Source organism: Oncorhynchus mykiss, chromosome 20, assembly GCF_013265735.2.
Source record: "Oncorhynchus mykiss isolate Arlee chromosome 20, USDA_OmykA_1.1, whole genome shotgun sequence".
Lineage (NCBI taxonomy): Eukaryota > Metazoa > Chordata > Actinopteri > Salmoniformes > Salmonidae > Oncorhynchus > Oncorhynchus mykiss.
This window is the reverse complement of record NC_048584.1, coordinates 9,440,645-9,468,339: the sequence shown is the minus strand read 5'-3', so window position 1 is coordinate 9,468,339 and position 27,695 is coordinate 9,440,645. Positions and strand designations below refer to the sequence as shown.

General features: G+C 42.4%; 1 protein-coding gene and 1 long non-coding RNA gene across 5 annotated transcripts; both read right to left on the bottom strand.

The window, feature by feature from the left end:
• Window positions 1-27,695, bottom strand: LOC110498932 (protein mono-ADP-ribosyltransferase PARP9). Of its 4 annotated transcripts, none has more exons than XM_021575663.2 (8): window positions 27,559-27,695; window positions 8,315-9,241; window positions 7,915-8,130; window positions 7,478-7,696; window positions 7,108-7,213; window positions 6,507-6,985; window positions 6,243-6,402; window positions 1-1,403 (listed from the first exon to the last, which is right to left on the bottom strand). In XM_021575663.2, exons 2-8 carry the CDS (start codon window positions 9,200-9,202, stop codon window positions 1,123-1,125), a joined length of 2,349 nt encoding a protein of 782 aa, XP_021431338.2. In that variant the 5' UTR covers window positions 9,203-9,241; window positions 27,559-27,695; the 3' UTR covers window positions 1-1,122. The 4 variants fall into 4 exon arrangements, with proteins under 4 accessions (XP_021431338.2, XP_036811619.1, XP_021431337.2 ...); XM_036955724.1 differs by having other exon boundaries at window positions 27,563-27,585; XM_021575662.2 differs by lacking the exon at window positions 27,559-27,695 and adding an exon at window positions 17,312-17,524.
• Window positions 3,286-6,233, bottom strand: LOC118942032. Its single transcript, XR_005037919.1, has 2 exons — window positions 5,526-6,233; window positions 3,286-5,198 (listed from the first exon to the last, which is right to left on the bottom strand). It is a non-coding gene; the product is annotated as an uncharacterized LOC118942032 (long non-coding RNA).

Below are 27,695 nucleotides of genomic sequence, written 5' to 3'. Positions count from 1 at the left end.
TTAAAACTCAAATCATATTTTTATTGATGTACTAGGTGGAAGTACAGTATCAGTATGTAAGCAGTTACAGTATATTTCATTGTTTAATGCAATATGGCAAAATCCTACTCGGTAGTCCTTCCAAGTTGCTCATTGCCAGAATGTTGTGAACCATAACCTTTTTACATAAATCTAATAAAATAGCTTAATGCCTTGCTCATTGATGGCTAGTATGGAGTTCTGTTTATGTAACAGTATCAGTGTAATAAGAGCGAATTACTCTACCAAAGCATTTTGCTATACTTTTACATAATGCTATCACAATACACACTCATTACAAAATAAAAGATTGTCAGTATTATCAATAAAAATGACATACAACCCATTGCTGAAATAACATTTATTCAAACTGCATTCATTTTGTTGGTTATAAACTGAAACCATAATGCTTTGACACTGAAGCAGAAAATGAAACAAAACCATAACCAATTAAAACTATATAAAATGTGAAGCACACATGTCTGAATTCAATTTCCCTCCACCCAGACCAAGCCTCTATAATAAATCTGTCCTGCAGCGTGTGCCGTCCTTTGGTCTGACATGCGTGTTTGGAAACATGCGAGTGCAAGACCAAGTCAAGCTTCAGCGCTTGATTAAGATGGCGGGAAGGATAATTTGTATGGATCAAGAATCAGCCACCAACCTATACACAAAACTAAAACGTGAAAGCATTTTACAGGACAGTACACATCCCCTTCACTCAAAATTCAGTCGCAGCAGCAGCCGGAGAAGGGGAAAGAGACTTCTTCAAAAGAAAATCAAAACCGATAGATATGGGGACTCTTACTCCAACAGTCATTAGGCTGTATAAGTGTCTGTTGGTCCCTCGAGTCTTCAGCATATTGCACTTTCATTTTAAATGTGTAGCTATAGCACTTTGAATGAATTATATTGTGCCGTTTCTCGGTTTTCATGTACAGTCTTCAGCACATGACCAAATTAATTTCCCCGATGGGATAATAAAGTGGATCTAAATGCAGTTTTCCTGCATAGTCTACAGTAGGGCACAAATGAAAGATACATATGGTAATTTTAAAACAAATTGACTTTCATAGGACTATTTTTTTTCACCCATTAGCAACTTCATTCATTTTTGCAGATGATCAGATATTCAGGTAGGGCCTGGTGACCATTGAAGATGACATAGGTGTCCACACCCCCTTTCACGCTGTCATAAAGAGTGATGGGGTCTCCACTGGGCATCACCGGTGGCACAATAAGATCTGGTGAGCCATGTGTGGACTTCCCTGTCAGCACTTGCGCCTCAACGAAGTACAGGTATGCCTCGTCTGCCAAGCCTTTCCACTGCTTCTTTGCCCCATCCACGCTGCCACTGAAGTAGATCCCCTCTCCATAGCGTTGCACTACGGATGAAAGTAACACATCAATAATGAAATTAAAGATGCACTATCCAGAAATCGCTCCATTTCCTGGTTGCTAAAATTTGAATAGTTGGCCTAATTTCAGTTTGTGACAAAACAAGCAAGTATAGTGTAGAGAATCATTTTGACATCTAACCCACTGAAATATATTCTCCACAACCAAAAATATTGTATTTTCAGCTGTTCAAAGCTGGTATTCAAAACCTAAACTTAAGAACAGGAAGCACAGAAATAGAACAAATCTACACTTCTTAGACTTGCTTTCAATGAGTGACCGATCTATAAAACACATTTTTATGTGAATTTGGTTGGGTCTAGAATATTCAGAGGTGGAAACTTTGTGGGAATTACCATGTTAAATGTAGATGTTTTTTGCATTGGATATAAACTCAGCAAGAAAGAAACATCCTCACACTGTCAACTGCTTTTCTCTTCAGCAAATTTAACGTGTGTAAATATTTGTATGAACATAAAAATCAACAGACATAAACTGAACAAGTTCCACAGACATGTGACTGACAGAAATTGAATAATGTGTCCCTGAACAAAGGGTGTGTGGCCACAAGCTGCATTAAGTACTGTGGTGCATCACCTCCTCATGGACTGCACCAGTTTTGCCAGTTCTTGCTGTGAGATGTTACCCCACTCTTCCACCAAGGCACCTACAAGTTCCCAGACATTTCTGGGGGGAATGGCCCTATCCCTCACCCTCCAATCCAACATGTCCCAGACGTGCTCAATGGGATTTGGGATTGAGATCCGGGCTCTTCGCTGGCCATGGCAGAACACTGACATTCCTGTCTTGCAGGAAATCACGCACAGAACGAGCAGCATGGCTGGTGGCATTGTCATGCTGGAGGGTCATGTCAGGATGAGCCTGCAGGAAGGGTACCACGAGGGAGGAAGAGGTCTTCCCTGTAATGCACAGCATTGAGATTGCCTGCAATGACAACAAGCTCAGTCCGATGATGCTGTGACACACCGCCCCAGACCCTGACGGACACTCCACCTCCAAATTGATCCCGCTCCAGAGTACAGGCCTCGGTGTAACGCTCATTCCTTCAACGATAAACGAGAATCCGACCATCACCCCTGGTGAGACAAAACCGCGACTCGTCGTTAAAGACGATGATGTCTGGTGAGGACCTGCCTTACAACAGGCCTACAATCCCTCAGTCCAGCCTATTGCAGACAATCTGAGCACTGATGCAGGGATAGTGCGTTCCTGGTGTAACTCGGGCAGTTGTTGTTGCCATCCTGTACCTGTCCTGCAGGTGTGATGTTCGGATGTACCGATCCTGTGCAGGTGTTGTTACACGTGGTCTGCCATTGCGAGGACGATCAGCTGTCCGTCCTGTCTCCCTGTAGCGCTGTCTTAGGCGTCTCACAGAACGGACATTGCAATTTATTGCCCTGGCCACATCTGCAGTCCTCATGCCTCCTTGCAGCATGCCTAAGGCACTTTCACGCAGATGAGCAGGGACCCTGGGCAGCTTTCTTTTGGTGTTTTTCAGTCAGTAAAAAGGCCTCTTTAGTGTCCTAAGTTTTCAGAACTGTGACCTTAATTGCCTACCGTCTGTAAGCTGTTAGTGTCTTAACAACCGTTCCACAGGTGCATGTTCATTAATTGTTTATGGTTCATTGAACAAGCATGGGAAACAGTGTTTAAACCATTTACAATGAAGATCTGTGAAGTTATTTGGATTTTTACGTATTATCTTTGAAAGACAGGGTCCTGAAAAAGGGACGTTTCTTTTTTTGCTGAGTTTATTTACCATATGAAGACAGAAACATTTTACCTTATCATATGTAGACATTGCAAATGATTAAATCCTTTCAATAGAAAAAAAACAAAAAAACTATTGTTACAAATTGAACTTTAAATAAATTAGTTTACTCTTCACATGGGATGATTTCTCTGAAAAGAAAAATATATATATATTGAATGATCCCCAATGCTCAATTACATCTCCCAAAAATGTTGTCAACATACATCTGTAAAATGATAGGCTAGAAACTAAAGCTTTGGTTGTCTTCCTCTCAGGCTTCAATGTCTTCTCCTTGGACCTCCTCAATGTCAACCTTTTGAACATCAGATTCTGAGGCCGCATCTTCACTGTCACTTTCTAACCTTGTTGAGGATGGCTCGTTGTCAGGCTCAAAAAGACTCAAATTTGCCCCGGATAGCCACCAATTTTTCAACCCTTGTATTGGTCAACCTGTTGCGTGCTTTTGTGTGTGTTCCAAAACAGGAACCAGTTGCGCTCTGAGGCGGCTGATGTTGGTGGGATTTGGAGGATGATGGAGGCAACAGGGGAAAGAGCCTCAGATCCACAAAGTCCCTTCCACCAGGTGGCTGATGAGATCCGTTGGCACAACTAGCATATTGCATCTCCATGCCAAAGTCCTTGCTTGGAAGTGTACTTCACCAGACTGCCAAGAAATGTGCCCTCATCCAGGCCAAGGTGGCGAGACACAGTAGTGATGACACCATAGGCCTTGTTGATCTCGGCACCAGACAGGATGCTCTTGCCAGGATACTTGGAGTCCAACATGTATGCTGCGGCATCTATGGGCATCAGGTTAAGTCTTCACACTTTTTGATGTATTTCAGAACAGCAGTTTCCTCTGCTTGGAGCAACAGTGAAGTGGGCAGGGCAGTACGGATTTATCTTACATCTGCAAGCAGAGTCTGAACATCAGACAGGATGGCATTGTCTCCCTCAAGCCGTGCAATGGCTACTGCTATTGGTTTCAGGAGTTTCAGGCTGCTTACCACTCTCTCCCAAAATACATCATCCAGGAGGAACCTCTGATGGGGCTGTCCATATCGGCAGACTGTGATATGGCCATTTCTTGGAGAGACTCCTTCCCCTCCAGGAGACTGTCAAACATGATTACAACACCACCCCAACGTGTGTTGCTGGGCAGCATCAATGTGGTTGGCTCTCTTGTAGAGTGTATCCATTGTTTTCAGTGTCATGATGTCCTTGAGGAGCAGATTCAATGCATGAGCAGCATAGTCAATAGGTGTGATGGGAGGGTAGGACACCACTTTAGACCAAGCAGCCTTCATGTTTGCAGCATTGTCTGTCACCAGTTCAAATGCCTTCTGTGGTCCAAGGTCATTGATGACTGCCTTCAGCTCCTCTGCAATGTAGAGACCGGTGCATCTTGCCCCTTGTGTGTCTGTGCTCTTGTAGAATACTGGTTGAGGGGTGGAAATGTAGTTAATTATTCCTTGCCCACGAATGTTCGACCAACCATCAGAGATGACTGCAATACAGTCTGCTTTCTCTATGATTTGCTTGACCTTCACTTGAACTCTACAACCAGTAAATGAGTAGATTAAGCATCTCTGGTTGGAGGGGTGTATGCTGGGCGAAGAAAATTCAGAAATATCTTCCAATACACATTGCCTGTGAGCAGAGGTGAACCAGTTGAATACACAGCTTAAGCAAGACATTCATCAGCATTTATTTGACTACATTCCTCCATTGAGTCAAAAAAACTTCTGATTCCAGGACCATTGAGCTGTTGCTATCGATAAGGTGTCGTTCATCATTTTCACCTCAAATAGAAGTAGAGGGACTTTTGTCAGAGGTTGCTTATTGTGAGCGCTGAGGGAACTTTATGCACTTGGCCAGATGATTCTGCATCTTTGTTGCATTCTTCACATATGATTTGACACAGTATTTGCAAATGTATACAGCTTCTCCTTCTACATTTGCTGCAGTGAAAGGTCTCCACACATCAGATGGTGCCCGTGCAATTTTCCTGTAGAGATAAGCGAGGGCAAAAATGAGTACAAAAAACAAATACAATTCCATGTACAGATAAATTGTTAAGCAGTTAGATTAAACTCCTCCTTTGTAAGATACATGTTTTAAAATGAAGCATGTATGGAAACAGGTGAATTCACACTCCTTAGCAGGCTCAAATAAGCTAAAACCCACATGGTAGAAAATACTAACTAGCAGATTGTTAACAAGTTAGAAATTATTTAAACACACTTTGTTGTAGGCTACTATTTACTAGTTAACAAAAAAATAATATGTAATATAAAATATATTCACCCCATCCAGTATTTTAATCAAGACTTACCAGAAAGCATGTAGTCCTTGGCTCAGACAGTGTAGAAGTGTGGGCTCAATAGCATCTCATTAGTGTGCAAGATCTTGAGAATCTGCACATGTGATGGAAGAATGCACTGTGCATGCAGAGGGTAAGTAAAATTCCCAAAAATCCCAGGCTTAAGTTCCCATGAAAAATGTCCTGAAAAATTCCGGAACGTTTCCGACCCTTTGCAACCCTAGTTGGGTCACCCAGAAGGTTACATATCGCAGTAATATATTAAATGAATTGCTTCACAACAATTATTTCAGAGCTATTCTTTAAACACAGTGCTGGTTCCATAAAAATAGAACACAAAGAATGTCATTAGAATGAATAGAATTACTTTTTATTCAAGGGTTGCACCTCGGTTGCCTCATGCCATTGTTATCAAAGTTCTACAGATGCCTCAGCCATAGTTGCGCCTAAAAGTCGAGTCGTGACCAGTCATTCTGAACAGGGGCTAGTGACTGTTTGGTCTAAATTACACTGTAGCAGCCAGGTAATACGATGACATTGCTAAAGTAGGCAAATTATTAGTCGGAAACAACTTTGCCATCATTATGATGTTGTCAAATTTACTTTAGACAGCAATGTTGACTTTAGTGGGCAAAGTTCATCAGCTCCAATTGAGAATGCATTAAGCAGAATATGCAGTTGCAATATTGTGACGCAATGTACAACTCATGAATAGGTGGCTTCTCTTACCGTCAGGTGATGCAAACTCCCTCTGGAAGCCCACTCTGGTGAGCAGATTACAGTATTGCGCTGGCAGGCGCTGGTACATTCGCTGAGAGGTAGACACGTCCAACTGCTTCTTTTTAAGCTCGAAGACCTGCTTCAGGGCACGGTTCTCCACTTTCTCAACCTGTGACACATTTGCCATAACCATATTTGATTGGTTATCAAGCAGTTAATATCACAGATTTAACATTAAAGGTGCAATCTGTTGTTTCTTGTGTGGACACTCACCCTGACAATATTAAGCCCGGGAAAATTCTGCTGTCTTTGTCTATAGTCAGAACTGCTCTCGTCAACAGGCTTCCTTGCGGAACTAGTGGAAGTGTTCAGGCCCATGTCAGTCTCCTCTTCTTTTGCGAAATCCTCTTGGACTTTGCAGCACATGGCTTCCACCTCTAATACAGCAGCTGTGACATCTCTAGAAGCCCCATGGATGTTCACGCCGGCACAACCATCTTTGAAGAACACCTCAATGGAAACTTTGAACTTGGTCTGAAAGGTCAGCAGCTTTCCAACCTCATGTTCACCAAAGTGCTGGATGAAATTGTTGCGAATGGTGAAGCCATTATTGGCGACAGCGTAGAAAACAGAAAACAACCAGGACCTGACCTCTCTTAATGTCTCATCAAAGGCACTGCTGAGCTCGATAGATGGTTGTGCGCTTTCCCTTGGATTTCTGGACTCAAAATGGCCAGTTGTGGGCTCAAATACTTGCAGACGAGACACAAAAAATAATAATTTAATCCAAAATACTGCATGCATAGTGCAAAAACCGCTGTAATAAATATGTTGTATCAAGAGTTCTGTTAACACACAAATGATAATAACATACCACTTCTACTTCTTTTGACTGGGATCTCACCTTGAGCGGAGGCACTGTTGAAGGAGCTAGAATATTGTGTTGCGCCTTGAAGAGATTTCAGTTTGTCTTCAAAAGCCTGTGGAAAAGAGCAGAAATATGTGATGACTGGTAACTAGGCTATATCAACTCTGGTGTCCATAAGAAGACAGACGGCAAAGAAATGAAGTATTTTGGTTTAGAAATGTATCATATTCGCAACTCTTCAGTTCAAAAACGGCTAAGGCATTTAATTTCAAAAGAGTGAAATCGTCAAAGAGCTGTGGGACGATTACCAGGCCACAAAGGATTAGTATAAAAATGACTGATAATACTTTGATCGTAATAATAATAATACTTTTACCCTATATGTCTCAGTGTCGTCTGGATATATAACATAATAGATATTCATGTTCGTGCCATTGTTTTGCTTGGCAAATTTCACTGCTGTGTCCATCATAATCTGGGCAACCTCTTGCTTGTTGAAGCCCAACGCACCAGTACCAATGGCTGGAAAGGAGATTGATGGCAGCCGTTTTTTTTGGGCCATGCCCAGACACTTCGAGATGATGTCACCAAGAATCTGTCATGACAAGAATACAGAAAGCTTACAAATTACTTGTCCAGTTTTTTTATTCTATACGTTATATTTCTAACTATATTTTACTATGTCTCTAGTCCAGATCTTTGATATACTACCCTTAACATATTGCTAGGAACAAGGTAGGATAACTTTTGTGTTTGATCGCAACAGTACATTTTTAGTGTAGTTGAATATCTAAAAACCTTATTTGCATTTACCTTAGATGCTTGACCTTTGTGAGGACATATCGTGTGGTACACGTAACTGCATGATAAATTGTGTCCAGTGGTCTCAATAACGTCACTGTATTTGTTGTGGTAGCAATTCGATATCTCCACCTGTATGCCTTCTCCAGCCTCGCCCCGAATTGCTTTGGAAATTGCCCCGGATGACAAATCAAGGTTGGAAGAAATTGTGTTCACAATGCCGCCCGTCTGTCAATAAAAGACGAGCAAGAGAGAATATCAGTTAATAACAGTTAAGCTTTTCATATATTTGGAAATATGTTCCAAATGCTGAACCAGAGCCAAATATTCACACACATTCCTCCATCAGTCATGTCTACCATTCAATTCTGATTATTTATCCTTTTTATGTCCCATTTTCTTTTAATTGTACCTTCTGTTTCTCAATGTATCCTTGTTTGAGGTTCAGAGTGACATTGTTGACTTTCATGAAAGTTGAGCCTTTTCCGTGACTCACAACTTTACTGTATGAAGCTTTGGGTGGCAGCCACTGAGCCGCCGCTGGTTGACTGTGTGAAACCGATGACCCCAGTACTTCACGGCATGCTCTCTCCATCTCCCCAGCCGATAGGTCATCGTGATTGACCAGGCGAACCTCTAAAGGAGCCCCGGAGTAATTGTGATCATGGTAGTGTTTCAGGGTTTTAACAATGAGGTCTGCACAGAGTGGCAGGGGAAAGTTGAACAAGCCAGAACTTATAGCAGGAATGGCAACAGACTTCAGATTATGTTTCTTTACCTCCTCTAGAATGTTTCTAACAACCTTTTCAAGTTTTGGTGTGGCAATATCAACATCATTTTTTGGGGGGTTGTATGGTAGGCTTGGACCAACGGCATGAATGATCTTCTTGAATGGAAGGTATCCAGGTTGGGCAACGATGGCACCTCCCGTTAACAACTTTCCATTGGCCTTTATGTACTGGTCACTGTCTTGCTGGATACCTGGGCCACCGGCATCGCTAAGCGCCTTGGCGAGACCTCCCCCATGACTGAGGTTTTCATTGGCCGCGTTGACCACAGCCTCTACGCCACGGTGAGTGGTAAGGTCGTCCCTCCATACAGACACCCTGAGGCCCTTGGACAGCAGGGTAGAAAACCTAATCTCAGGCTTCATGGACTGTCCTGCACCGGCAACATCCACACCATGGAGTACGGCAGTGCATCCAAACTTGCTTTGCAGGGCGTAAGTCAGAGCTGGTCCACATTGGCCCAGGATGCTCACTATCTCCTCCTCCAGAGGGAAATTATCTGACTTGGCCATGGCTCACACAATACAGGGTATCCAATGTTGTTCTGAGGACTGAGGAAAACATGAGTGTAAGGTGTCATATGCAATCAAGGCATACATTACACAAGTCAAATGAGCTTCTTATGAACATGACAACCTTTCATTATAGAAGATCTTTTTTTTTTGTAATAGTCTACATTATGTAATTCCGATTTGATTATTCTTTTTTTTTTCCATTCACATGGTCTAGCTTACATTACCAACAAGGTGCATGTTGTTCTAATAACTAAATATGATTGTATCACCTATTCATTTGAAAATTATAAAAACAATACTTTATTCACATCAGAGGAACTCTATAGGCTGGGACATCAGATCAAGCTGTTTTGCTGGAACAACACTGACCTTGAGGACTAGGCTATAATCAAAACTGAAAGTAAACTTACTTGACTGATCTGGATAAATAAGTACATTTAAAAAAAAGACTAGTCAACAATATCACTCACAAGCTCAACAATATTGAATTTAATATTACATTTGAGTAAAGCATAAATATCGCAGGGTGTAAATTAGGGTTGAATGGCGGGAACCCGCTTACCGAGATTTACCGCACAAAACCACTCCATTTTCCCAGTATAAATAATTGCAAGAAAATGGTAAATTATTTCTATGAACAGCATGGCATGAAATGGAACTGTTAAATGATGTGATGTTTAAACATGGCTTCTCTATGGCCTCTGCATGATCAAATCAATGCTCAAGGTGGGGACGTGGTAACTTTTTGGTTTGTGACAGGTACAATTGCTGCAGCATACATACAGTAATATAAAGACATGCATTTACTTATTGCAGTTGCAGAGTTAAAAAAAAACAGCAGGAGAAAGAGTCAGCCTACTAATTATACAAATAGGCCACATTAGATTTTAAAATCAAATTTGCTAGCCTATTACTTGCAACTTTGTAGGCTGCAACAGAATGGTGGTTTGAACTGTGTGTGTGTAATTCCAATACAATAACACAGTTCACACTCAAATTAGCCTACTGGAGCTAGTTTCACTTAATTACTCGAGACAGCATATACAGTGCATTCGGAAATAAAATATTTAGACCACTTGACTATTTTCGCATTTTTATGTTACAGCCGTATTCTAAAATGGATTAAAGGAATAAAACATCCCCACAATCTACACACAATCCCCCATAATGACAAAACCTGTTTTTGCTTTTAGAAATGTTTGCAAAAAACATTTGGGGTGTTCCTCCTATTCTTCTCTACAGATCCTCACAAGCTGTGTCAGGTTGGATGGGGTGTGTCGCTGCGCAGCTAATCGCAGGTTTATCTAGAGATGTTAGATCGGGTTCAAGTCTGGGCTCTGGCTGGGCCACTCAAGGACATTCACAGACTTGTCCTGAAGCCACTTCTGTGTTGTCTTGGCTGTGTGCTTAGGGTCATTGTCCTGTTGGAAGGTGAACCTTTGCCCCAGTCTGAGGTCCTGAGTGCTCTGGAGCACTTTTTCAGCAAGGATCTCTGTACTTCGCTCCATTCAATCGTTCTCTTGATCCTGAGTAGTCTCCCAGTCCCTGCCGCTGAAAAAAAAAAAAAAACATACCCATAGCATGATGCTGCCACCACCATACTTCATCGTAAGGATGGTGCCAGGTTTCCTCCAGATGTGATACTTGGCATTTCATCAGACCAGAGAATATTGTTTCCTCATGGTCTGAGAGTCTTTACGTGCCTTTTGGCAAACACCAAGCAGGCTATCATGTGCATTTTACTGAGGAGTGGCTTCCGTCTAGCCACTCTACCATAAAGGCATGATTGGTGGAGTGCTGCAGAGATAATTGTTCTATCTGCACAGAGAAACTCTGAAGCTCTGTCAGTGACCATCGGGTTCTTGGTCACATCCCTGACCAAGGCCATTCTCCCCCGTTTGTGCAGTTTATCCAGGCAGCCAGCTCTAGGAAGTGTCTTGGTGGTTCCAAACTTCTTCCATGTAAGAATGTTGGAGGCCACTGTGTTCTTGGGAACCTTCAATACCGAAGAAATGTTTTGTTACCCTTCCCCAGATCTGTGCCTCGACACAATCCTGTCTTGGAGCTCTACGGAGAATTCCTTCGACCTCATGGCTTGGGTTTTGCTCTGACCATGCACTGTCAACTGTGGGACCTTACATAGACAGGTGTGTGCCTTGCCAAATCATGTCCAATCAACATAATTTTCCACAGGTCAAGTCGTAGAAACAGGATGCACCGGAGCTCAATTTCGAGTCTCTCAAGTTCAGTCCCTTTGCTGTAAGTAATGTATTTGTTTTTTTAATGGGCTATTGTGTGTAGATTGATAGGGTGAAAAACATTTGATCCATTTCAGAATAAGGCCGTAAAGTAACAAAATGTGGAAAAAGTCAACGAGTCGATACATTCCGAAGGCACTGTACTCAGTGTATAGCTGCTGGTGCAATAAGTAGGGGGGATATAATGTCTCCAGTTGTATCCATTAGCTACGGACTGTTACAACTTTTGAAGCAGAGTGTGTCGAACTAGACATTTGAGTATTTCGCTACATTGTACATCAAAAAGAGGAAGCGAAAGGGAGATGGTTTGTTGAAGAATGGTAGAAAGTGTAAGCAGACTGAGCTGTACGCCAGATCGAAGAGAGGAGAAATGGAAGGGAATGAGGGTGAAGTATCGGAGCCCAAGGCTTGCACCGAGGGTCAGGATAAAGAGGAGTCTGGAGTGAAGTGAAGGGGGGACATTTCTTTTTAAAAAGTGGACCCTTTCCTTTTGGCTGAGCCATTTGTGGTTTCAGGGTGGATGAAAACAGAGTTGGGTGCTGTGGAATCGGTGAGGGAAACCAGAAGTGGTTTGTGATAGTTTGTTTATGCTGATCAGAAGGAGCAGGCGCTCTACCTTAAACGAATGGTGGCAAGAGATGTGAATTGTTTTGCCCTCAAGAAAAGGGTGCCATTGAAAAGAGTGATTATTGGGGTAGCAGTAAATGTGAAAGTTGACCAACTGAAGGGGAAGATTACCGGAAGGGATGCACGATATATCGGTGAACATAACGGAATCGGACGATATAACATAAAAATGCCAACATTGTTATAAGCCCAACATCTAGTTTTACGCCGACATTTATAACTGATGTCAAAGCTACCTGTATAAAAACATACGTACAGTTGAAGTCGGAAGTTTACAAACATTTAGTTGGAGTCATTAAAACTTGTTTTTCAACCACTGCACAAATTTCTTGTTAACAAACTATAGTTTTGGCAAGTCGGTTAGGACACCTACTTTGTTGGAAAAATTACTTGCGTCATGCACAATTGTTTACAGACATTATTTCACTTATTCACTGTATCACAATTCCAGTGGGTCAGAAGTTTACATACACCAAGTTGACTGTGCCTTTAAAACAGCTTGAAAATTCCAGAACATTATGTCATGGCTTTAGAAGCTTTTGATAGGCTAATTGACATCATTTGAGTCAATTGGAGGTGTACCTGTGGATGTATTTCAAGGCCTACCTTCAAACTCAGTGCCTCCTTGCTTGACATCATGTGAAAATGAAAAGAAATCAGCCAAGACCTCCCAAAAAAATTGTAGACCTCCACAAATCTGGTTCATCCTTGGGAGCAATTTCCAAATGCCTGGGGGTACCATGTTCATCTGCTCAAACAACAGTACGCAAGTATAAACACCTCGGGATCACGCTGCCGTCATACCGCTCAGGAAGGAGACGTGTTCTGTATCCTAGAGATGAACGTACTTTGGTGCAAAAAGTGCAAATCAATCCCAAAACAACAGCAAAAGGACCTTGTGAAGATGCTGGAGGAAACCGGTACAAAAGTATCTATATCCACAGTAAAATGAGTCCTATATAGACATAACCTGAAAGGCCGCTCAGCAAGGAAGAAGCCACTGTTCCAAAACCATCATAAAAAAAAGCCAGACTACGATTTGCAACTGCACATGGGGACAAAGATCATTATTTTTGAAGAAATGTCCTCTGGTCTGATGAAACAAAAATAGAACTGTTTGGCCATAATGACCATCGTCATGTTTGGAGGAAAAAGGAGGAGGCTTGCAAGCCGAAGAACACCATCCCAACTGTGAAGCACGGTGGTGGCAGCATCATGTTGTGGGGGTGCTTTGCTGCAGGAGGGACTGGTTCCATTCACGAAATAGATGGCATCATGAGGAGGTAAATTATGTGGATATATTGAAGCAACATCAAGACATCAGTCAGTAAGTTAAAGCTTGGTCGCAAATGGGTCTTCCAAATGGACAATGACTCCAAGCATATACTTCCAAAGTTGTTGCAAATGGCTTAACCTTTTTGGGATAGGGGGCAGCATTTTCACTTTTGAATGAATCGTGTGCCCAGAGTGAACTGCCTCCTACTCTGTCCCAGATACTAATATATGCATATTATTATTAGTATTGGATAGAAAACTCTGAAGTTTCTAAAACTGTTTGAATGATGTCTGAGTATAACAGAACTCATATGGCAGGCAAAAACTGAGAAAAATCCAACCAGGAAGTGGGACATCTGAAGTTTGTAGTTTTTCAAAGCTTGGCCTACCAAATGCACATTGAGATATGGAGGTGGTTGCACTTCCTAGGGCTTCCACTAGATGTCAACCGTCTTTAGAAACTGGTTTTAGGATTCTACTATAATGGAGGGGCTCATGAGACCTCTGAGTCAGTGGTCTGGCAGAGAGCCTTGGTCTCATGACACACACTCCCGACAGAGTCACTTCTCGTTCCAGAGCTTTTCTGAAGACAAAAGGAATTCTCTGGTTGGAACATTGATGTTTTATGTTAAAAACATCCTAACGATTGCTTAAAATACATCGCTTGACATGTTTCTAAAGGACTGTAACGGAACTTTGAGTTTTTGTCTGGATGAAGTGCCTGTGCCTCATGAAGATGGATTACTGGGCTGAACACGCTAACAACAAGTGGCTATGGACATAAATGATGGAACTTTATGGAACAAATCAGTCATTTATTGTAGAACTGGGATTCCTGGGAGTGCCTTCTGATGAATATCAAAGGTAAGTGAACATTTATGGTGCTGTTTCTAACTTTGTTGATTCCAAAATGGCCGATATTCCTCTGGCTGTTTTGGGTTCTGAGCGCCGTTCTCAGATTATGCTTTTTCTGTAAAAAATTATAAATCGGTCGACCTCTAATTAATGTTCTCCACAAGACGATGAAATGGTACAAGACATTCTATCATTTCATCGACATTGCTGTAGTGAATGCATTCATCCTACACAAGGAAATGGCTAAGAGCTGTGGAAAGCCCCCCCATCTCACAGCTAGCCTTCAGAGAGCTGCTCATCAGGGAGCTTGCTGGCTACAGCGCCACGTTCTGGCCCCTCTACCTCTGTCCCTTCTGCTCCTGCCACAAGTGGTGTTCATCTCCCCAAATTTATTTCTGCAGGCATGGATGTGCCTCAGGGCCAAAAGGGCACGGCATGGAGACGTCATTGTGTTCTTTGCAAAATGAAGTCCCCCATCACCTGCACCACATGCTTGGTGACCCTCTGCTTTACAGCAGAAAGAGACTGCTATGGCACATGGCATCAGCAGCACAATATTGTGTAGACTGTGAGGGTCTTCCAAATATTGAAAGTGTGTAAATAGCCACCCTTGATAATAGCCACCCTTGATATTTTGTAAATGTGGGGGGGGGGTTATTTTCTTCAAAATGTATAACTTCACCAATTTGGCCACTTGGGTACATTTGGGCAACTTGTGGGACACCTGGGTGACTTCATGCTAACTGTCATGTGGCACACTCATTCCAGAAGTTATCATTCTGAAACTTTGCACAAGTACTGTTGCCCTCATGTTTTTCACTGAAATTGAGGTAGAGTCATTAAAGTGACTATGCATAGATGACAGAGAATAGCAGTGGTGTAAAAGAGGGGGAGAGGGCAATGCAAATAGTCTGGGTAGCCATTTGATTGGGTGTAGAAGTTGTTTAGAAGCCTCATGGACCTAGACTTGGTGCTCCGGTACCGCTTGCCATGCGGTAGCAGAGAGAACAGTCTATGACTGGGGTGGCTGGAGTCTGACAATTTTTAGGGCCTTCCTCTGATACCGCCTGGTATAGAGGTCCTGGATGGCAGGAAGCTTGGCCCCGGTGATGTACTGGGCCGTTCGTACTACGCTCTGTAGTGCCTTGGGGTCGGAGGACGAGCAGTTGCCATACCAGGCAGTGATGCTCTCAATGGTGCAGATTTAAAACCTTTTGAGGATCTGAGGACCCATGCCAAATCTTTTCAGTCTCCTGAGGGGGAATAGGTTTTGTCGTGCCCTCTTCACGACTGTCTTGGTGTGCTTGGACCATATTAGTTTGTTGATGTGGACACCAAGGAACTTGAAGCTCTCAACCTGCTCCACTGCAGCCCAGTCAATTAGAATAGGGGCATGCTCGGTCCTCCTTTTCCTTCCTCATCTCCTTTGTCTTGATCACGTTGAGGGAAAGGTTGTCCTGGCACCACATGGCCAGTTCTCTGACCTCCTCCCTATAGGCTATCTCGTCGTTGTCGGTGATCAGGCCTTCCACGGTTGTGTCTGCAAACTTAATGGTGTTGGAGTCGGGCTTGGCCGTGCAGTCATGAGTGAACAGGGAGTACAGGAGGGGACTGAGCACACACCCCTGAGAGGCCCCAGTGTTGAGGATAAGCGTGGCACGTTTTGTTACCTTCCTGACAGGAAGTCCAGGATCCAGTTGCAGAGGGAGCTGTTTAGTCCCAGGGTCCTTAGCTTTGTGATGAGCTTTGAGGGCAATATGGTGTTGAACGCTGAGCTGTAGTCAATGAATAGCATTCTGTACATAGGTGTTCCTTTTGTCCAGGTGGGAGAGGGCAGTGTGGAGTGCAATAGAGATTGCATCATCTGTGGCTCTGTTTGGGCGGTATGTAAATTGGAGTGGGTCTAGGGTTTCTGAGATAATGGTGTTGATGTGAGCCATGACCAGCCTGTCAAAGCACTTCATGGCTACAGATAAGACTACCGACCCGTAGCACTCACTTACACAGGTTACCTTAGTGTTCTTGGGCACAGGGACTATCGTGGTATGTGTGAAACATGTTGGTATTAGACTCGGACAGGGAGAGGTTGAAAACGCCTTTAAACCATCGTAGAAGATGTTCCAACTTTACCACAGTGCCAGTTTACTTTTTATATTGTCAGAATGTGAGCACTCAAGCGTTTCAATCGCAGGTGTGTATGCAATGCGCTGTCATGATTGCTAAAGTTATACACTGTTCGCTCAATTTCAGTTTGTGAGAGAACAAGCACTAACTGGTGCTGCTGGGAATCATCTAAATCGCAGTGTAATATTTTCAATAAGCAAAAATATTTTGTTTTATAGTTGTTTGAAGCTGGTGGACCAAAACTGAAAGAGAGACTCAAGCGCGAGTCTTTGCCAAGTTACAGGAAATAAGATACAGGGGAGGGGAGATTGGTTTGGAATACAGTTCTGTTTCAATTCACCTAGCTTCTTCACAGGGGTAAAATCCTAAGAAATTATATGGGTGTGTTCGTAAATTCACTCTGGAATGTTTGAGTGCGCTCTAAGCGTTCGTAAATACATATCGCTCTCTGAGCGTTCAAAGCGCACACTGGAAGCTCTGGCCGAGGAGTAGTGTTGATCCATCATACACTAATGAGAGAACACCGAACTCTGACATGGTCATAGTCAACGAGTGTTGACAGTTCGTAAATTCCTCAGTTCTTCTGTGCTCTAGCACTCGGATGAGAGCACTTGACTCGGAGTAGATAGCCGGAGTGAATTTACGAACGCACAATGTGAAGCAGTTTTAAACACTTTCCAAATGTCGGCCTTGTTAGACACACTTCCTCTCTGCTTACACAAGTCAAAATAAAAATCCTGCACGTGCGCCATAAATGGACAACAAATAGCCTACTATCCCATGGATCCAAAACACACTCACAAGCAAAATACAGAAACGGGCTCTCTTTAAAACGAGCTTAATCTAACAGTCCGTTTCCAGATGACAATATCCCTCCCATTGTCACAACGTACCTACTGTACTTTTACATCAATCGAACCAACCAGCAAAGTTGCAAAGAAATAGTGAAGCTGCGTAGTCTACTCACCTGACGGCAGCTAATGTTTATAGCAAAGGCAACTGACGAGTCGACTGGATATTCAAAAATATGGAATTCAACGCGTCGAGTCGTCGTCGACAAAGCTCAAAACTGAAAGAAATTATCAGTAAAATGAAATTTAAACACGCCCCCGTCTTGGAAGCGAAACATGATTAGGCTACCGTTCTCCTAGCAGCAGGATATTATGCTGGCAACACGATCGCGGATTTGTTTTTTTTCTTCAAAATAAGAGTCCCCCTGCAAAGACATGCTAAACTATGGTAGTATCGATTTTTTGGCGGTCTAGGGTGACCACGTGTTCCGTATTGTGCGGGATAGTCCCGAATTTTGGCCCTTTGTCCTGTGTCTCGCAATCATGTCCGCATTTTATCAACAAATTCAAAACATATCGTATTCCTGTCAGACATTCCAACCTGTCTCTTGCAGTCACGTTATGGACAGAAACACCATACGGATGTGGTACTGGCAGTGGCGACCTGTCATCTGTCATTCAGAGCCCCACCTGTTTTGAGCCCCACATTTTTTTGCAAATATATATATATATAAATTGGGGGCTTGCCTGTTTTGATGTTATTTTGGCATTAATACTTGTCACATATCAATTTGCAAACAATTTTAAAAAATAAAAATACAATTGAGTTAATAAAGCCGAAAACAAACAGGTAGCTCCAAAATGCAGGTCTTCAACCTAGCACAGTGCTTTCTGTGGTGGTGGTGCTGGCCTGCAGAAAATAGGAGCATTGCACCGTGATTGGCTCAGTGTTCTGTCACTCAAGGGGACACTCGGTCACCCGCCCTTAGTCGACATCAAATGTAAGCCCTTTGTGTCCTGCCATAGACTTAAATTAGAAGTGCCCTTCCAAGAAGGCTCAAGGTCATTGGCCACAGATACAATTACATCAAATCACTTTATATCTACAGTAGCTTTGATTGGATTGATCATGTCAACGTCTTACTTTCAAAATCTTAGCTAGCAGTCATCATCATGAATCAAGTAGACAATATACTGGCAAATCCTTTTTAATCCTTGTCATATGAAGATAATTTATAGATAACATGTATCGGTGCTCATCGGCCATTGGACATAAACATTACACAATAAGTTGAAAATCGCAAATTCAACAATGAGTGGTTTGCATGGAATCGGTGACAGTGGCTAACTGCAAGCATTGCAACTGGGAAGTCGGGAATAAACAAGCTCAAAATACGTTTTGAACGGTCATCCATCTTGGAATTGTAAATCCTTTCTCTTTCGTTGATGACAAAATTTGCCCACGAAGGACCGCCGCGTCACCTTCCTGTTCAAGTGAGCACATTACAATATCGAGAGTCCAAAAATGTCTTATATGCTGCTGCAGAAATGATGTAATATGCCAGGGAGATATGTATACTGCAGCTAAGAAAGTAACACTAACAACGGCCCATGTTCTGAAGTCTGTTGCTGTATATTCCAAAAGTGCTGAACAAGTAGTTATATTGACTAGTCCGTTCTGGCTCGGTCATTAATGTCTTAGTCAAAATTACGGATTGCCTCTTATCCGCTTGTCGTCCACTAATAAAATAGTTTGTACATCTCAATTGTCAGTAGAAAGCACATTTGTTTAAGCAAGTCAGCCATACCAGCTGTTTTTTTTAAAGGCAGTAAATGAGGCTAAATGAACTGTTTCGCTGCCAGACAAGGCTACACTGTTAGCCAGGTGTAGCAGTGGTAAGATGTTGGGAGAGCTGCTGTTGAGAAAGCTTTGTGTAGGCCCTAACAGTTTGTGGGCACCTGTTTGTCACTGTTAGAGTGCAATTAATGTATTGTTTAGGGTTGTGTTGTGGCTTTGCTGGCATGCATCACACATTTTTAGTTTGTTGCTAAAATCCCCACTGGGTACTGGTGATGTTAGGAAACTTTGCAGTATTGAATTTTTTATGTATTATTTCATACATCGTTAGCCCAGAAAATCTTAAGTGTTATTACATACAGCCGGGAAGAAATGTTGGATATCAGAGCGGCCAGGAATATGACTTTCCCGAAGCGGATCCTTTGTCCGAATAAACATCTCTCCAGGAAGAAGAAGGTCGGGGGTGTATGTTTCATGATTAACAACTCATGGTGTAATTGTAACAACATACAAGAACTCAAGTCATTTTGTTAATCTGACCTAGAATTCCTCACAATCAAACGCCGACCATATTATCTCCCAAAATAATTATCTTCGGTTGTTGTTACAGCCGTGTATATCCCCCCTCAAGCCGATACCACGAAGGCCCTCAAGGAACTTCGCTGGACTTTATGCAAATTGGAAACCATATATCCTGAGGCTGCATTTATTGTAACTGGGGATTTTAACAAAGCAATTTTGAGGAAAAGGATACCTAAATTCTATCAGCATATCGACTGTAGCACTCGCACTGGAAAAACACTGGACCATTGTTATTCTAACTTCCGTGATGCATACAAGGCCCTCCCTTCGGCAAATCTGACCACGACTCCATTTTGCTCCTCCCTTCCTATAGGCAGAATCTCAAACAGGAAGTACCCATGCTAAGGACTATTCAACACTGGTCTGACCAATCGGAATCCATGCTTCAAGATTGTTTTGATCATGCAGACTGGGATATGTTCCAGGTAGCCTCAGAGAACAATATCGACGTACACGCTGATTCGGTGAGTGAGTTTATAAGGAAATGTATAGGAGATGTTGTACCCACTGTGACTATTAAAACCTACCCTAACCAGAAACCGTGGATGGATGGCAGCATTCGTGCAAAACTGAAAGAGTGTACCACTGGAATTAACCATGGCAAGGTGACTGGGAATATGGCAGAATACAAACAGTAGTCATTCCCTCCGCAGGACAATCAAACAAGCAAAATGTCAGTATAGAGACAAAGTGGAGTCACCATTCAACAGCTCAGACACAAGATGTATGTGTCAGGGTCTACAGACAATCACGGACTACAAAAGGAAAACCAGCCACGACACGGACACCGTCTTGCTTCCAGACAAACTAAACACCTTCTTTTCCCGCTTTGATGATAATACAGTGCCACTGACGCAGCCAAGGACTGTGGGCTATCCTTCTCCGTGGCCGACGTGAGTAAGACATTTAAATGTTAATCCTTGCAAGGCTGCCGGCCCAGACGGCATCCCAAGCTGAGTCCTCAGAGCATGCGCAGACCAGCTGGCTGGTGTGTTTACGGACATATTCAATCTCTCCCTATCCCAGTCTGCTGTCCCCACATGCTTCAAGATGGCCACCATTGTTCCTGTACCCAAGAATGCAAAGGTAACTGAACTAAATGACTATCGCCCCGTAGCACTCACTTCTGTCATCATGAAGTGCTTTGAGAGACTAGTTTTTTTCAGCAGGATAGAACAGCTGCCTCCGGTAAGACAACGGCTGGCGGTCTGTGTATATTTGTAAAAATAAATGAAATCTAAGGAAGTTTCGAGGTTTTGCTCGCTTGAGTTAGAGTATCTCATGAAAACGTGTAGACCACACTATTTACCGAGAGAGTTTATCAATTCTTTTTAGCTGTCTATTTACCACAACAAACCGATTCTGAAACTTGGACCACACTCAATGAGCAGTATACGGCCATAAAAAAAACAGGAAAGTGCCAGTCCAGAGTCTGGGGACTTTAATGAAGGGTAAATAAAATCGATTTGACCTAATTTCTACCAGCATGTTCAACCTTTTAAGCATCAGACACTTGTTTTCAATTTTCACCAAAAATGACATACCCATATTCTAACTAGCTCAGGACCTGAAGCAAGGATATGCATATTATTGATACAATTAGAAAGGAAACACTTTGAAGTTTGTGGAAATGTGAAATTAATGTAGGATAATATAACACATTAGATCTGGTAAAAGATAATGCAAACAAAAAAACGTGTTTTTTTATTTTATTTAATCATCTTTGAAATGCAAAGGAAAGGCCATAATGTATTATTGGAGTTTAGGCCCAATTTTTGCCACTAGATGGTGGCAGTGTTTATGCGAAGTTTCAGATTGAGCCAGTGAAGCATTTCAAAACTGGACAATATTTTGTATCAAGTCTGCCCAAATGTGCTGAATTGGTCAATTGATACATTTAAGTACATAACTATAGAGAACAAACAAAAAGTATATGGTAATACACAATTTAAGTTTACACACTCCCAGGAATGTCATACATGATGGATGGATCATTAGCTTACACACTAACTTTCACACATCGAGATGGCTGGGCGGGGTGGGTGTGGAGCCAGAGACAGCAAGGGTTCAAACTGTAGAACCCAGTTCCTACATTTGAATTTAAAAATGGATTTTATCAAACAGAACTATAGTACATTTTATCTCGGGACCCTCGGGAAGACAAATCAGAGCAAGATTTTATTTGGATCTCTTTGTGTCCCCATTTAGACTAATCTTCCAAGAGTCCTTAAACATTAAAATACAATTTATAATACAAACACATTTTCACATATAACACACTATTACAAACACACATAATATACTAACATAATGACCCAATAAATACTCAATCTACTATAGTCCCACAACATTTCTATGTTGTGCCTAAAAATGCATCAGGTCAATGGCTTGGCCTGACAAATAAATATTTTTGAAGTAGTATCCTAATAAAATCACCTTGCTATAGGTTTATATCACCCCAATTATGCATAGCTTTCCAACGAGTTTCTTAAACCCTTGGTTTGCCTCTTGGACTTGGGTTTTGGACTGATTCATGAATCATCGCCTATTTCTCCAAAATGGTCTTTTGTGAGAAAATAAAATGTTATTACTTAGCCTTCGTCTTATTATAACTCCTGTCTTAAAGTCCTATGCAATGGTTGTTTGGTTGTTTTAACTTGTGCTCCTTCCAACCTCCCTTTCAATTGCTGGATAGCATTTCTTACAGAAATCTCTCATTTGATAGGCCTAGCTGTAAAGAGAGGAGAGGTGGCAAAGCCCCCCAACAAGAGAAATGGGACAATGGATATTTACACGCACCTTTGTTGGACACCTTGATTAACTCAGCTTGGTGATTAAACCTTCTTCAACTTGATCTATTTCGAGACTATTGGTGAGAGACCTCGTTGCTTTATCAGGTAGACAACAATGCTTGTTGTTGTTGTTGGTCAATGTTGTTGGTACTATTACTGTTTGTGTATGTAGGCATATGTGTTGATAATTTAATATTCCTACTTGAGTTGGGGTAAATTGGAGGAAGTTCTTTGAATTTACAAAATTGAGAGAACTTGACATAAATAGCTTTTCCTTATCAGCCTATTAAGAAGTAAATTAAAATAGATATGACTACCTCTTTTCAATGATTGCATTGGAATATAATTTATCTTCCTGAATTGATTGCCAAAAAAATTCAAATTGATCCCAATCCTGAGGCCCAAATCCGACAATCAAATGAGATGAGGATCCTACTGCACTCAATGCATTACGGTTTCATAGGCTACCCAAGTCACTTTCATTTACAGTTTTACTCTGTGTTCAAGTAGACATAGTTATCGAAAGCTTGTTTCCTTATTATTGTTAGTCATTCAAAATGTACAAGCCTACAGTGGTTTAATTGGCATAACTGTGTAAACGCCCCAAAATATATACATAATGCAAATAAGGATGTTCTCTTTTGTAGTGCATGTTCTCTGGTTTACACGTTTTGCATTTTATCTACTGAGTTTTTCAAACCCCAAAGTTCTCTACAATGTGTATTGCATTGTGGGCTATGGGGGGGTTAAATAAAGTGCTGATGGATATGTAGGACACAGTCCCCCTCCAAAACAACACATACATTATAGACCTTACTGAGTATTTTCCAACACACTTTAGCTGAGACAGGTCAAAAAGTTCTCTACAAGCCAATATCGATCCCATGTACTGACTATTACAGTGTATTATTGCATTGGAGGCTATTTAGTGGGCGGAGTGAAAAGCCAGCAGCAGGCTGTGCTACACAGCTCCCCTCAAACTACACTGAGTACTTCCCACCCAATTTTAGCTGAGACAGGTAGAAAAGTTCTCTCTCAATAATCTCAACATACCAGAGTCAACATTGTATTTTTTCATTATTGATTTTAGTTTTTATTAACCATATTTTGTATTGGTTTTCAAAACTGTCCTATTGCCTTTTCTTGTTGGCACAATAAAAGTGTCAATTGATTAAAAATCTAACTTTTGAAGGAGTTTTGAAATACGGGCTGTTATTTTGAAGGTTCTGACATGAACATACAAACGTGATGTCATCATTTGTGCTGCTGGCAGAATACTAGTTTCAAAAATACATTTAAGACTTGATGATTGCAAACTGTAAGAAAAAGTATGTGTACAGTCAGTGTGCTAATGTAATGTATTGATGTCAACGATAAATAAAGCATATATACAGACGAATGATCGATACCGATCATGTTTCAATGTCATTTATATAATATCATTTCACACGAATCAAAAGTGAAACTAAACTGATACAGGCTACCACACCTACAGTGAATATATTTGTTGTTTGCCAGTTGAGGTTATTCAGGCTGCAATGGCAGATACATACGCATTTGGACTGCTTGTTGAGCAGGAGGGGAACCCCAATATTCCCAAACTGAAAAACAAGTTGGTAAAATACACTTTATATACAAAAGTATGTGGACACCCCTTCAAGTTAGTGAATTTGGCTAGTTCAGCCACACCCGTTGCTGACAGGTGTATAAAATCGAGCACACAGCCATGCAATCTCCATAGAAACATTGGCAGTAGAATGGCCTTACTGAAGAGCTCAGTGACTTTCAATGTGGCGCCATCATAGGATGCCAGGTTTCCAACAAGTCAGTTTGTAACATTTCTGTCGTCCTAGATCTGCCTAGGTCAACTGTATCAAATCAGTTTATTTGTCAAGTGTGCAAAATACAACCTTACAGTGAAATGCTTACTTACAAGCCCTAACCAACAGTGCAATTTTTAAGTAAAAAAAAAAAAATTGGTAAACAATAGATTTAAAAAATATTGAATAAAAATAGTCTATATACAGGTGGTACCGGTACAGAGTCAATTTGCGGGGGCACAGGTTAGTCGGGCTAATTGAGGTAATATGTACATGTAGGTATAGTTCAATGGACTATGGATAGATGATAAACAGAGAGTAGCAGCAGCGAAAAAGAGGGGGTGGCGGGACACACTGCAAATAGTCTGGGTAGCCATTTGATTACCTGTTCATGAGTCTTATGGCTTGGGGGTAAAAGCTGTTGAGAAGCCTTTTGGTCCTAGACTTGGCGCTCTGATACTGTTTGCCATGCGGTAGCATAGAGAACAGTCTATGACTGGGCTGGCTGGGGTCTTTGACAATTTTTAGGGCCTTCCTCTGACACCGCCTGGTGTAGTGGTCCTGGGTGGCAGGCAGCTTAGCCCCAGTGATGTACTGGGCTGTACGCACTACCCTCTGTAGTGCCTTGCGGTCGGAGGCCGAGCAGTTGCCGTACCAGGCAGTGATGCAACTAGTCAGGATGCTCTCGATGTTGCAGCTGTAGAACCTATTGAGGATCTGAGGACCCATGCCAAATCTTTTCAGTCTCCTGAGGGTGAATAGGTTGTCATGCCCTCTTCACAACTGTCTTGGTGTGTTTAGACCATTCTAGTTTGTTGGTGAGGAACTTGAAGCTCTCAACCTGCTCCACTATAGCCCCGTCGATGAGAATGGGGGTGTGCTCGGTCCTCCTTTTCCTGTAGTCCACAATCATCTCCTTTGTCTTGATTACGTTAAGGGACAGGTTGTTATTCTGGCACCACCCGGCCAGGTCTCTGACCTCCTCCCTATAGGCTGTCTTGTCATTGTTGGTGATCACGCCTACCACTGTTGTGTCGTCTCCAAACTTAATGATGGTGTTGGAGTCGGGCCTGTCCATGCAGTCGTGGGTGAACAGGGAGTACAGGAGGGGACTGAGCACGCACCATTGTGGAGCCCCAGTGTTGAGGATCAGCGAAGTGGAGATGTTCCTACCTACCCTCACCACCTGGGGGCGGCCCATCAGGAAGTCCAGGATCCAGTTGCAGAGGGAGGTGTTTAGTCCCAGGATCCTTAGCTTAGTGATGAGCTTTGAGGGCACTATGGTGTTGAACGCTGAGCTGTAGTCAATTAATTACATTCTCAAGTAGGTGTTCCTTTTGTCCAGGTGGGACAGGGCAGTGTGGAGTGCAATAGAGATTGCATCATCTGTGGATCTGTTTGAGCGGTATGCAAATTGGAGTGGGTCAAGGGTTTCTGGGATAATGGTGTTAATGTGAGCCATTACCAGCCTTTCAAAGCACTTCATGGCTATGGACGTGAGTGCTACGGGTCTGTAGTCAATTTGGCAGGTTACCTTAGTGCTCTTGGGCACAAGGACTATGGTGGTCTGCTTGAAGCATGTTGGTATTAGACTCAATTAGGGACATATTGAAAATATCAGTGAAGACACCTGCCAGTTGGTCAGCAAATGCCCGGAGCACACGTCCTGGTTTAAAGGTCTTACTTGCGTCAGCTACGGCGAGTGCGGTCACAGTTGTCCGGAACAGCTGATGCTCTCATGCATGCTGCAGTGTTGCTTGCCTCGAAGCGAGCATAGAAGTGATTTAGCTCGACTGGTAGGCTTGTGTCACTGGGCAGCTCGCGGCTGTGCTTCCCTTTGTAGTCTGTGATAGTTTGCAGGCCCTGCCACATCCGACGAACGTCGGAGCCGGTGTAGTACGATTCAATCTTACTCCTGTATTGGCGCTTTGCCTGTTTGATGGTTCATCTGAGGGCATAGCAGGATTTCTTATAAGCTTCCGGGTTGGAGTCCTGCACCTTGAAAGCGGCAGCTCTACCCTTTAGCTCAGTGCGAATGTTGCCACAGTCACTGTGGGGACAACGTCCTCGATGCACTTATTGATAAAGCCAGTGACTGATGTGGTGTACTCATCAATGCCAAAAGTCCCAGGAACATATTCCAGTCTGTGCTAGCAAAACAGTCGTGTCGTTTAGCATCTGCTTCATCTGACCACTTTTTTATAGAGCGAGTCACTGGTGCTTCCAGCTTTAATTTTTGCTTGTAAGTCGGAATCAGAAGAATAGAATTGTGGTCAGAGTTTCCAAATGGAGGGCGAGGGAGAGCTTTGTACATTTCTCTGTGTGTGGAGTAAAGGTGGTCTAGAATATTTTTCCCTCTTGTTGCGCATTTAACACGCTGATAGAAATGAGGTAAAACTGATGTACGTTTCTCTGTATTAAAGTCCCCGGCCACTAGGAGCACCGCCCCTGGTTGAGCGGTTTCCTGTTTGCTTATTTCCTTATACAGCTGACTCAGTGTGGTCTTAGTGCCAGCGTCCGTTTGTGGTGGTAAATAAAACAGCCACGAAAAAAATTTCTGTGGTGGTAAATAAACAGCCACAATTTTATTTAATGAAAACTCAAATAGTGTGGTCTACAGTTTATCATCTAAGATACTCTACTTCAGGCGAGCAAAATCTAGAGACACTTAGATTTTGTGCCACAGCTGTTGTTTACAAATATACACAGACCCCCCCACCCGTCTTACCGGAGTGTGCTGTTCTGTCTAGCCAGTGCAGCGTATATCCCGCTAGCTGAATATCCATGTCGTCATTCAGCCACGATTCAGTGAAACATAAGATATTACAGTTTTAGAAGGCAGGAAAAAAGGGGATAATATGGGTACTTTATGAAACAGGAGTATTCCATGCTAGAGTGGCTACTGCCTAGGAATGCTAGTTCCAGACATTGCCATCTGCCAGCCTTTGGGCTAGTTGGATTGAGGAATGCTGAAACTGACCGTTGAAATGCCATCAGATGAGGTCAACACAAGTGCACAGTGGTGATGTGCAGTTTGCAAACAATTAGTTATTTTTGAACGACTCTTTACTGACTTGAGTCATGATTCGTTTTTCTGAGTGACTCGTTAATTTTTGTGGTTCGTTTGACGTGCTGGCTGCAATGAGTCCTACAGTATGATACATGCTCCTCTGGCTCAGCGGCTCCAGATACATAGCCTGGATGACGCGACCCATGCGACTACATGGCGAAGAGCCGGTGTGCATGGCAAAAGAGCTCTATTTTCATGTAATTTGATCATAGCACCGGGTCCAAACCAAGTGCCAACGCCTTTTAGCAAACTCCATGCATTTACATTTGTTGGATGACAGGAAAATAAAGCTCTTTAGCCATGCAAACCAGTGGTGGGTTTTCCATCAAAATAAATAATTATATGCAGAAGATTCCCATACCTACTGCAAAATATGTTGGTGGATCTTTGATGTTAGGGAGCTATTTTGCTTCTGGTTGCCTCTTGCTTGACGACTAAAACTGAATTATTCCGCTGCCTTGTAGTTGCTACATACTTAAGTAGGAGACTGCCATCGCT